Below are 12,639 nucleotides of genomic sequence, written 5' to 3' on the forward strand. Positions count from 1 at the left end.
AAGGTTGAGCAACAGAATGAGACACCCAACATTATTGTCTCAGCCTCCACATGCATAAGCACATATGGGCACATGGATACACACAGGCACACAAAAAATTAAAGATCACGGACAAAAATGCAAAATTTACAAATAAAGCAGAAAAACAGGCTAATATAGAAAACCACCACATAAACCCTATGGCCACACTTAACAAGAGACTGGCCAGTCCCAAAAGGTGACTCCTCCCTGTCTGACCACCAGGTTAAAGCCACAGCAACAGCTGGCTGACTGCTGGGGAATTTGGGGAGGGGGGGGGAGAAGGAGGAGGAAGAAAGCAGAGTGCTGGTATGGAGTAAGGAGGGAAATGACCCATGGATCTCTGCGTCACTGTCACAGCTGTACTTGACTACAACCTCAATGTTTGGTTTGTGTCTGTACACAGGCAGACAAGACAGACACACAAGCATGCACACACGTACGTACATGAGCATGCCAAGGTCAAGATCACTCTTAGTCACACAGCAAGTTAGAAGTTGCCCTCAGCAACTTGAATACTATCTCAAAAATCAAAAAGACAACCTTGGAATTAAAGAAATGGGTCTGAGCTGGGCATGGTGGTACCTGCCTGTATCCCAGTGAGCTGAGGCTGAGGCAGGAGATGTCGGGCTCCAGGCCATCCTGGGTCATATCAGTGAGACCGTGCGTGACTACAATGAAAGGCTAGACGAGGAGCGCAGAAGGACAGGCACTGAGGCAGCAGAGCACACTACCTGTGGTGAGCTCAGGCTGTCCCTCCACCCTTAGTGTGTGCAGGCCTAGAACCTGCAGATGTTGAGAGAGAAGAGAATGTTTCCACCAACAGGACTAGGCTTTTGTCTAATGGTGAAGAGCGGCCTTTCTGGGCAGGGCTGAGGTTTGTGGAGAGGAGTGCCGAGTCTGTGGGAAGGCCCTGAGTTCCAGCACTGGTACTGCAAACAGCACAGCAGCCCACACAGCCGTAACCCAGGTACAGGAGTGGCCTGGAGTCCAGCAGAAAAACCTGTCTAGATGTGCAGGGCAGGAAGGGTGAGAGGGCTATTTTTCCTCCTGGAATCAGAAATGGACAGACAGGCAGCTGAGGACTGACCAAGCCAATAATGCCTCCTGAGTGACAGACAGAGCAGAGCAGAAAGGATGCCTAAGCCAAGGACACAGCTGCCAAGGACTGGCCAGGTGAGAAGGGAGGAGGTGGAGCCCTGCTGCACCGCCAGATGCGGCTCAAGGTCCTGCTTCCATGCCCGGCACCACAGGAGAAGACCAAAGACTGAAAACTAAACATGGTGGGGGCCACACTGACAGGGCTTTCTTGAATAGCTCACTTGCTTCTCCCAGGGTCTCTGGAGCTCTGTCCACAGGACAGAGAAGGGAAGAGATAAAAGTGGGGTCAGGAAGACCTTTAGATTCCCAAGCTTTCCAAGGGCTGAATGATCTATGGACAGCACATCTGGGTGTGCCCACTCCAACCAGAGGAGGCCACTTGCCCTCCTCGCATTGAACAGAGTGGGAAAACCTTAACATCTCTCCTGTTCCACACTACCAGAGCTCAGATACAAGAGTTGAGAGCATCAGTTGCTACCAGGTGACCTTGGATCCCAGCCTCCACTACAAGAAATGACCCTGAGGGCAAAGGTCACTTGCAGCAGCTTTCTGAGATAACCCCACTTTCAGACAGCCTGCCTGGCTCTGGCAGCTCCTCCACCCACCCTAATTGGCCTCACTAAGGCAAGGAGTCCCAGACTGACATGGTGGCACATGCCTGTCACCCTAGCACTTGAGAGGCTAAAGCAGGAGGCTGGCTGTAAGTTCCAGGCTGAGCTAAAGTAAACAGTCCTGTACAGGCGCCACCCAACAGATGTGGGTTCCCTTCTTAGCCCTGCCCTGGATTGCTTGGCAACCCTGGGACAGTGGGTCTCCTCTCTGGACCTCAGTCTCCACATCCCACCACCAAGGCCTTGTGTGGTTCTTGACTATACGGATTCATTCACATCACAGGGCTCCAGGTGAAAGCTCATTCCTAGAAGTGCCCTTCTATCCTGCTTCCACTCAAGTTTCCCCAATCACCCTCTGTAGATGACCCCACAACAGAGTTAGGCCCTGGCTCCATCACTCCTCCCTGCTCACTTATCCCATCAACAGTGAGGTGCTGAGCATCAGTGTGCATGATAATGCTCTGGGCCTCATGAAGGCCAGCCTATGGCAAAGGAAGTCCAGGAGGACAGACAGGGCCTGTGTGACACAGTGAAGGGCTTCAAGGCTGGGGCAAGGATCCAGCAGGTTCAGGGCTCTGCAGCAGAGGGTCAACAGAAGCCAAGTGTCATGACACACATTGTCGCACAAGTAGGGAGGTCCAGGTCAGCTCGGACTACACAGTACACCCCATCCAACAACAACAACAAGGATGGTAAGAAGAGAGGACTGCGGGGCTGCTGTAGAATTCAACCCAGCACAAGAGCATGCGCTGGGTAACCAGGTGGACTGTAGCCCCCAGCAAGACTGACCTCCCAGACTCAGTGAGCAAAAGGAATGCAGAGAACAGGGAGTGGCTGTTGCCCTGGCAGAAGCTGAGGTGCAGATGTGACTTTAAGCAGGACGACTCAGCCTCCCTCCAGGACACCATTAAAGCCCTGGGCGTAGAAAGAAAGACTGTGCTCCAAGCAGCCTCCAGAGTCTGCCCAGGGACAGTCAACAGATGCCAAACAGTGCTACCCAGAAGCCTTGACTTCTCAGTTTCCAGACACTATACAGCTCACCATCCAGCTCAGAGATCATCCTTTCCCCTCTGCCTATGCTTTAACAGAACCCTGGAAAGCCTGGGGTTTCTCAGCTCAGCAGAATTGCCTGTCACACCCAGGGCTACCTCCCACCTTCTGGAGAAGCCCACTCTGCACAGCACTCTCTTGAGAATGCCCTGAGCCTTGCTTGAGAGATTCCTTTCCTCCATACCTGGGGCTGTCACTTTTATCTTGCAGCTTGACGCCCCCTGCTTGGCCTGCTGTGGCCTATCTGATGAACACAGAGCCCAGGACTTGAGTTTGAATGCATCTGGCCTCCTCCTGAGGTGCTCCCATTACCGCCTCTTCACTCTGGACAACCACTGGTGGCATTAATAGCCTCGGTCCTTAGACAGCAGGCCCTGTGTTCCAGCGTCTTGAGCTGACAGACACAAGCACAGGAGCGCACTGGCTAGGTGAGAGGCCCAGACCAAAGCTGTGTCTAGACAAGAAAGAGCGAGAGCCAGCAGCATCCCTCTGCCTGGCACACTTGCCAGCACTAAGCCTCTCCCCTGCTCTTCCCTGCAGAGAGGCCTTGCCTGACTAGAGGAGCAGGTTCCCAGTCTCAGGTCCAGGCTCTACTGAATGTCCATGTCAATGACAGAAAACCCAGAGACACCACGCAGGTCAGTGCACTCATGCACAAGTTCACAGCGATACATCCACTCACCCATCCTCAGTCATGCTCACAGCAGTACTTCATCCTTCCTTTCCTGCCCACTGAGGTCCACCAAACATCCAGGCACTGTCACCCCGGATATCACAAATTATGCCTGTGCTGAGTGTTGGGACTGACTGCTCTCCACTCCTCTCAGCCTCAGAGCAATGTGTCTTTCCCACCCCTACACCCTGGGCCCAGAACTGAGGAAAGGGGTGCTTCTTAAGGTCTGATTCATAGAGGCACCTGTCCTGGTCCCTCCTTCTCCTTGCATTTTTCACACTGTGGGAGTTGGTTTGGGGGGGAGGGTGTTTGGAACTGAGGGCCTCTAAACACCAGGCACACACTGCCACTAAGCTATGAGCCCTCAAGTGAAAGATTGTGGCCTGAGAAAGGAATCCGCCCCCATGGTGCAGGGTGCTCAGCAACTCCAGCTATCCCAGATGCCCAGCCCTACCTAGAAGGTTCTAAAACTCCTAGGAGTAATGAGGACAGCCTCAGAGTCCTACCTAAAAACCAAACCCAGGAGGGAAATGCCTGCCGGACCCCCCCAACCCCCCGAGTTCAGCTGCATGTAGGACTCCAACACAGACAGTGAGACCTGGGGGCTCATGCAGCCCAGTGGGGGCAATACTGCTGCTTAATATTGCAGTCACATTGCTGCCTGAGAATTGGCTTCTCTTAGTCCAAAAGGAGTAGGCTTTCCAATTTTACATTTCCCAGCAAAGATAAACATCCTAACGTGTGCGAGTTGGTGCCTTCCATTTCCAGCACCAGAAAAATAAGGGCTGGGGGCAGGAGAAAGGACAGGCTAATTCCCTATGATGAGGCCGTCTCCACCCTCCAAGGGATGGCAGTGCCAAAGAGGTAAAGCAGAGGTGAGAGGCGGCCCGTGGCTGCCCTGGAGCCCAGAGGGCTAGCCTCAGTCTCTGGTCTGCACACCCGATGGCTACTTCTTTCACTCGTCTGTTTGTTGGGAGGATGGGCATGGGCACAGCAGTGTGGAAGTCAGAAAGCAACTGGTAGGAGTTGGGGCTCTCCTTCCACCACGTGGCTTCCAGAACTGAACTCAAATCATCTGGTGGCAAGTGCTTCTATCCCATGAGGCACCTCACAGGTTCCCATAGCTGCCTCTCTTGACCGAATCCTCACCATGGGCAACCTCACTGCTCTTCCTGAAGCCCTCTGCCACTGCACACCACATCCAGCAGTGCTCCCTCAACACAGCCCCATCCAGTGTTTCTCAAATCCCGTCCCAGCTCGGCGGTCAGCACAGTCAGGACCTGGGATACAAGATGAGGAGAAGGGCATAGGGAAGAGAGGCAACACATCATGTACCAATCACTCCACCAAGGAAATCCCAAGCGAGGCACAGTGGCTGCTGTGGCCACCCCACTACTCAGGAGGTTGAAGCATGGGGATGAAAACTTTGAGGCCAGCCTGAGCTATACTAGGAGAGCCTGCCTCAAAATAAATTTCTCTAAAATGCCAGGGCTATATAGCTCAGCTGGCAGAGCACTGTTTTAGCATGCATGAGACTATAGAGTCTATCCTCAGCACTACATACCATGGTCATGGTGGTGCATGCCTGTCATCCCAACATCTGGGAGGCAGAGGCAGGGAGATCAGACTGTAAGGCCATTTTCCTCTTCATTGTAAGTACCAGGCCATCCTGGGCTCCAAGACAGCCTGTCTCAAAAGATGGATTTGCTGTTGTTGTTGTTGTTGTTGTTGTTGTTGTTGTTGTTTTAAGACAGATAGATTGTAAGAATACAGGAATCACAAACGGGCATGTGGCAAAGCCACCAGCCAGTCATTTGTGAGAAAAGGCTCCCTGAAGAGATGGCCCAGCTGAAGCAGGAATAGCAGCTGGACAGGGAGAAGGGGAAGGGTATTCCAGGCAAGCCACTGCAGCTGGAAAGGCCCCAGGGCAGCCCCAGAGTAGGCAGTGCTGGGAGGTGATGGGAACCCTGGTGTGCCCCCCACTGATAGCAGCCCTTCCCAGGCAGGGTTTCTTGTGCCTCTCTCTTCCCGTCTTTCAGTCAGTAAGAGGCAAGTCTGGCTAGAATCAGAGGATGAAAGCTCTTCCATGCAGCAAGTAGCAGGAGTCTTGAGACTCCCAAATCTTGTGGCATCGGAACCTTGCTGGGGTTGCTGGGCACAGAGAGCAGAGGAAAAGCACTTGCCTAGAATACATGAGGCTCTGGTTCAGAGCCCAGCACTCCTATACCAAACTGAGCACAACAGCTTGAAAGCCCCTATCAGCCACAATGGCTAATGGCTTAAACTCCACAGGGAGCGGAACCCACCACGCCTGGACCATTGGAGCCACCACCCTGTCCAGCAGCAAGCTGTGATCCTGCCTGAGGACAGTGGGCAGGTGTCATTCCCCTGCAACCCTTGGCCTCAGGCCAGCTCTAGACAAACAGCAGCCTGTCAGCCTCTTGTCCAGGACTCATCTGCAGGCCAGGCACACTGTGTCCTATTTACCAAAACACCTTCCTCCTTTCATCCCTAAGTCACCCCAGTCAAAGAGAGACATGGAGGACAGGTCTGTCAGTCATGCCAGCACTCAGGAGGTGAGGAGGGAGGATGGCAAGTTCAAGACAATACCGGTCAAATACCTGTCTTAACCCTCTCCCCTAAAATGTACACAATGTATGTAAAACAAAGGCCAGATGGATGACTCAGCAGGTAAAGCCAAACCTGGGGCCCACATGGTAGGGGAGAACTGACTCCTGCAAGTTGTGTTCTGACCACACACAGTAGTGGCACACTCATGCCTGCACAAATACACACCAATACGTAAATGTTAAAAAAAAAAAAAAAAAAAAAAAAAAAAAAAGTACAAGGATATAAGCAACAGGCAGGTGCTCTGAGGAGTAGTCACTGCAGGCAGCCAGTGACATCAATGTATACTGGTATCTGGAAAGAATCCTTCCAGGACAGGAAAGTGCAGCACAACAAAAGATTGGGTCAGAGCCTGGCCAGGTGAGGCTGCCAGGCACAACCCCAGCCAGGGACCAGATAGTTCCGACTCAGCTTACTCCTCCACATGGTAAACATCCACATCAGTGACCAGAGTACAGACCCCCTTCTCTTTTGATGTATATTGTTTGTGTGTAGTCGGGTTTGACTATGTAGTCACGCCTGGCCTGGAACCACATATTCCAGGCTGGCCCTCAACTCACAGAAATCTTGCCTTGCCTCCCTAATGCTGGCGGACAGGCTGCCCACCTAGACCCACTCCATGGAACAGCTTTCTATAGGGACACTGGCTGCTCCTGGGAGGAGGCCAATCATGCAACCCATGGTACTGTCTGTGCATCATGGCTTGCAACACAGCCTAGAGGTCACATTAGAAAGTGATGCTCAGCTCCCCAGCATCTCAGGCAAAGACAGGCACTTGTCTTCTAAGAGCAGCTGACCCAGGCTCAAAAATGAGCATGGGAACTGGGGCGCGCGCGGGGGGGGGGGGGGGGGGGGGGGGGGGGATCAGAGCATGTGATCTCTCTTGACAGGGCCTCAGGAGTCAGCAAAAAGCAGGCAAGGCAGGTCAGCAAAGCAGCCAGAGGATTCTGGTTTTTCCAGGACCAAATCTGCCCCTAGACCTCTTTGTCCATCAAGGCATACTGCACAGTCATCAGCCTTCCAGAAAGATAAAAGCCTTGAAAATAACATAGGCACAAGGGGACAAATGAGTGTCCCCAGGCCCTCAACATCCATTCCATACACACTAGCCTGGCTCAGAGCTCTGGGCAGGGTGCCCAGCAGGCTGTGTGGAAGTATGGGGGATGCCTCCTCAGTAGGCAGCTGTGATTCAACTCCAATGTGGCCAAGGGACTTCACAAGTCACCTGACTACTGTGGGCCTCAGCTTCTTCCCATTCAACAACAGAGCGGCTGGGGACACAGCTTGCCAGTAAAGCACCCCCTGGCAAATGCACGGGCCTGGGTTTCATCTTCAGCACCGGAAATAATCAAAACCTACAACCATGGTACATGGTTCAAGAAAGTATCCCCAGATTCCCAGATCCCTGGAAGTTAAGATGTGAGACCAGGTGCTTTCTTTCAGCCTACGGCACCTTCAGTATGATGACCAGGACTATGAACAGGGGACTCATAGAAGACAGTGAGCAGAATGAAATCTCAGACCCAGGAGGGCGAAAGGGAAGTCAGCAGTCCCCCAGTGCCACCACAGCACTGGGGGTGACAGAGCCTGTTGGTGAGTGAAAGACCAGGGTCGGGACATGAGACTGGAATAGCAAGGCTAGTCCACAAGGCCAAGCAGAGTGGGACTGGGGTGCTGACTCACCAGCCCAGACTCACTTTGAGAGAGCGGGCACTTTACCACTGAGCTTCTCCCTTCCCTAACCCTTCACCAAGAGAATGAGAGCCATGGAAGGTTCTGGAACAAGGAAGTGGTTAGAAGATCCCACAGTGGTGTTAGGAAGAAAAGGAGGAAACAAGACTCATGCCCCCAGAGAACTGCAAGGCTCAGGAAGTGGCCTATTCCAGAGTCCAGCAGGCCCCAGAGGGGTGGGGGAGACAATGCCAGGAGCGGCTGCAGAAGGCAGGTTTAGAGTGCTGAGCATGGAGGCTGGGACCAAAGAACAGAGAGGAAGGAGGACAGAGAGAGGTGGGAGAAGACAAAAGCCCCTGACCAGAGGGGAGGAAGCTGAGTGAACAAAGGAGGAGGCTGTGCACAAGAACTCAGCCTCTGTCCCACAGCCTTGGAAAGAGCAGGAAGGATCCCTGGGGTTTAAGGAAGAGCAAGGTGGAGGCTGGGTTTGCTGGCACTCATGTGCAATCAGCTCTGAGAGGTGGAGGCAGAATTGTAGGTCTGATGGTCAGGGAGGTGTTGGGGACAGGAACACAGAGGATGACAGGAAACAGCCCCTGGGACTGGAGGAGAAAGAGCAGTGGACTCCCACTGGTCCTGTGGCTAGAGGCTCAACTACACCGAAGTGTTCTGTTCAGAACACATCGGCCATCCAAATGGTATCCAGAAGCCTTCCCTTGCTTTCCCTGTGACCCTAGGTGAGCTCCAAGGTATGGCTCTAAGGGCCTGGTAGGGCCTTGTCTTACACCTGGGTGACAGTGACCTGGGTCTGAGCATCAAGGGCTAGAAAGATGGTTCAGCCTTTAAGAGAACTTACTGCTCTTACTGAGGACCTAGGTTCAGTTCCCAGCACCTTCATCAAGCCTGTATCTCCAGTTCTAGGGAAGCCAACACCTTCTTGCCTCCATGGTCACCTACACATACGTATTACACATAACTTAGGCACAGGCGCTCGCACGCGCGTGCGCGCGCACACACACGTATAAGCAAATAAATCAAGTCTGGGGAGGCAAGTACAAAAGGTGAGCAGGTGGCTCACACTGTAACACTAGTACTTAGGAGGGTAAGACATGAGAACTGCCATGAGTTCAAGGCCATCTTGGGCAACTTAGTATCAAAGATGATTGTTAAGTAACGATGCTTGTCACCAAGCCTGATGACCTGAGTTTGAGGCCTAGGGCTCATAAGTTGCATTCTGACCCCCACACACATAAATGTAAGGATTGCTGAGTGAATAAATTGCCTAGTGTGTGTGAAACCCTGAACTCAACCCTCAGCACACTGCCCCTATAGGAGCAGTTGAGGAAGTTGTGGACCAAGCCTGCTAACAAGGGGATAAGGAGCAGCCAGGTATTATCTGTGATCATAGGCCTCCAGAGGCTGAGGCAGGAGAATCAGCACAAGTTTGGGACCAGCCTGGGCAACCAGCAAGACTCGGGACTCACATGGAGGATCAATGCAGGAGAGTTGTCTTGCAACCACCACATGCACCATGGTATACATGCCCACACACATACATACACAAGGACAAACTAAGTAAATACAAAACAATAATAATCACCACCAAATACAAGTGTGGAGGGAAAGGAGCTCAGAAGGCATAACCTGAACCTGTGAGCCACAGCCAGGCCGCCATCCCTCAACTGCTGGTTCAGCTCCTGTTCCCATCCACAACCCATCCAACACAGGAAAGAAAGGCCATGTGGGAACTGCTACAGCTACAGCCAGTCCCCGCTACCCACTTGAGTAACACTTCCTGAGTGCTTGCCGAGAAGTAGCCTGTCCTCCCACTGGCGACAGAGACAGCAAACAGACAAGCAGTCTCTGAAGACTAGCAGGAAGGCTGCGGGGTCGTGTGAGATACGCATGGCCGCGTGCCATGACTAGCAAAGGCCTCTGGGAAGAACGACATCTGAGCTGCCGCTAAAAGAACCAGGAGCTGAACCACAGAAGGGGAAAAGGTTGGAGTGCTTCAGGAAGAAGGAACAGCCCTCAGGGACACCGTGGCGACACAGCTGGACTACACAAGGAGCAGAAAGTTGGCCACATCGTGGTACCAAGGAGCGCATGTGGCAAGCAAGTCAGAAGCTGGTGCACACCTGGGAAGAGAAAAATCAATTCTATTCCAGAAGATTCTTTTTGGTTTTTCGAGACAGGGTTTCTCTGTGTAGCTTTGGGGCCTGTCCTAGAACTCGCTCTGTAGACCAGGCTGGCTTCAAACTCACAGAGATCCGCCTGCCTCTGAGTGCACCACCACCGCCCAGCTCTAGAAGGTTCTAAGAAGGTGAATCTCAAGAACTGACTCATGTTCTCACACCAGTCACCTTACTGTGTAAAACACCATCCTGCACTGCAATTACTTGATCAGTAAAACCGTATCCCCTCCTCCCCACACAGGGTCTCATTACATAGCCCAGGCTTGCTAAAACTTTGTTTCTGGGGTGCTAGCTAAGAGTCAGCAACATCAACCTCCTCGATATTCTGGTGTTTTGGAAAAATTAACAGCATGTATCCAACCCCCATACACTCATTAACCATCAGCTACTACCATGGCCTAAATTTAAAAAAAAAAATCCAAATTTTGGCTAATGTCAAAATTAGAAAGCTTGAAAAGACCTTCCTCCAAAAGCCAGAGGTAGTGCCTGGGCAGGAGACAGCTTAGTTGGTAACATGCTTGCCCTGATCCATGTTCTATCCTCAGAGTTCACACAAGTGCCACATGGTAGCATGCACTTGTAATCTAAGTGTTGAGGAGGTGGAGACAGGCTTGCTGGCTAGACAGGTTGCCCTAACTGATAAACTCCAGGCCACCTGTCACAAAAGAGGTGGACGGACATCCAAGGTCTCTAGTCTCTGCATACAGGAGTGAACACATACACACACTTTTATCAAGAAATCACAGCCAAGAGCACTCACTCCTTAAATGGGCTTAGCTGAGACACCCCTTCCCTGAGCCTACACTGTAGTACCTGCCTACTAACAATGACACTTTATGTCCAGGCATGGTCACAAGCACCTGCACTCCCAACTACTTGGAAGCCTGTAGGAGGATGGAGTGAGGCCAGAAATTGGAAGCTAGCCTGAGCAACATAGCAAGGCTCCATATCAACACACATACCTCACATCGGCCTGGCCCTTAACCATTTACAGAACGCAGTCACAGGTGCTATAAGTACATGTTAATTAATAACCACTGGTCTCCACATTGTTAATATAGTGGCAGGGTGCTGAGTGGCTCGTTCTTTATAGGACTTACAACTCTATTTCTTTCTCCTCTAGACAGGTGAGCGCATGCACCAACCTGCCTATCACTTCCTACCTGCTTTGGCTTTCATACTTGCAGTCGTCCCTAGTCCCGAACACCCAAATTTAATGATAACAGAAGAGCTCAAATTCACTGAGCAAAATGTGCTTTCCATAGTTCTTCTTCGCCTTCCGCTAATGCATCTTAAAGCTCTATTTTCCAAATGAGGTAACTGATGTGTGCGGAGGCTAAGAAGCTTGCTTCAAGGACACTCAGGAAGAGAAAGAGCTGGGGCCAGGAGCTGAACATAAGGTGCTTCCTCACTGGTAACCATGACCCCGTGCAACGTGATTCTAGCAAAGTGCTTATAATATGCTGTGGGGACAAACGGGCAATTTGGCAAATTAGCAGGACAGAAGTACTCTCCAGTTTTTATGAGTGTCTCCTCCAGGAGACCAGCGACCTTGTCAGTGGGAGACTGCTGAGCTCCCAGCACCTGACCCCGGGCACGTCAGAGAGACGAGCTGAAGAATGAATGAATGTCTCTGCCTAGGCGCACAGAGGCCTTCTCTTGGGCTTTCTGCACGTCCCTGTGGCGTCTGATACTCTTAAGAAATGCATCGGGCGACTTTGAGGACGCAGACTGGCGCCCACCGTGGGGGCGTGAGATCTGCGCTTTTCGCACCGCGCGCAGGGGCAGCGGAAGCGGCTCCCTGGGGAAAGAGGGCGGCGGGAGGTGCTGCGGCCGCGTCCCGAATCCCCGCGCTGCTCCTCGCAGGGACGCCAGCCGCCCCGACGCCCGACCCCGCGGGAGACAAAGACTGGCGACTGGGCCCACCGTCCTCGCCCACCTCCGCGGAGAAGCAGCGCGACGCGACTCGCGGGACCCTGCCGGCCTGGCCGGGCCCCAGCCGGAGCAGACACGCGCCGCGGCCGCGCCCCGTCATCTCTTTGCAGCCTCTCGGAGGGTCGCGGGGCGCGAGAGTCCGCGGGCCGCGCCGGCCTGTCACCTTCAGGGCCACCCGGCCCCCGCCGCTCCGCCGCCCGAGCCCTCGGCGCGCGCCTCCGCCGCCGCGGTTCCCTGAAGCCGCGCTTCCGCGACGCCTCACCCTTCCCGCAGCGCCCGCCGCCCGCACCATCTCGCGGCGCGCCCCAGCACCGTACCTGCTGCGCGAGGGGGACGAGCGGCGCCGCCATCTTCGTGCGGACTCGGCCTCCCGAGCGCCGAAGGGGGCGAGGGCGGAGCCGTGCGTGCGCACTAGGACGAAGGAGAGGTGCGATGCGCGCGCAGCCCGGCCAGCGCGAGGACAGGCCCGCGGGCTAGAGTGCGAGAACACACATGCGCAGACAGGAAGGAATCCGAGCCTCACGTGCGCAGTTTTGCAGTAGAGGGGCGGGGCCTCGAGCATAGTCAGCCCGGAGAGGGCGGGGCGCCTCTGGCTCGGGGCGGGGCCTTGATAGGGAGGCTCCCTCGCGTAGCATAAGTGGGCCGGGCAAGATGGTAGGGCGTATCGAGGGCGGAGCCTAGGGCACATGTCTGTCTGGAAGGGGCGCGGCCTCGACCTCTGTCATCCAGAGTAGACCTGGGTGTGAGGACTAGGGGC

General features: G+C 53.7%; 1 protein-coding gene across 6 annotated transcripts in view; it reads right to left on the reverse strand.

Moving 5' to 3' along the window:
- Nucleotides 1–12,371, reverse strand: part of Eps15l1 (epidermal growth factor receptor pathway substrate 15 like 1) — a 94,178-nt gene extending 81,807 nt beyond the window's left edge. For 5 of the 6 annotated variants that reach the window (XM_036209236.1, XM_036209237.1, XM_036209240.1 and 2 more), the window contains exon 1: nt 12,200–12,371. In XM_036209236.1, the coding sequence (XP_036065129.1) occupies nt 12,200–12,232 (33 nt within the window). In that variant the 5' untranslated portion in view covers nt 12,233–12,371. The remainder of the gene's footprint in view (nt 1–12,199) is intronic. The other variant, XM_036209238.1, reaches the window with a different exon arrangement.
- Nucleotides 12,372–12,639: the final 268 nt, after the last annotated feature.

Source organism: Onychomys torridus, chromosome 17 (genome assembly GCF_903995425.1).
Source record: "Onychomys torridus chromosome 17, mOncTor1.1, whole genome shotgun sequence".
Lineage (NCBI taxonomy): Eukaryota > Metazoa > Chordata > Mammalia > Rodentia > Cricetidae > Onychomys > Onychomys torridus.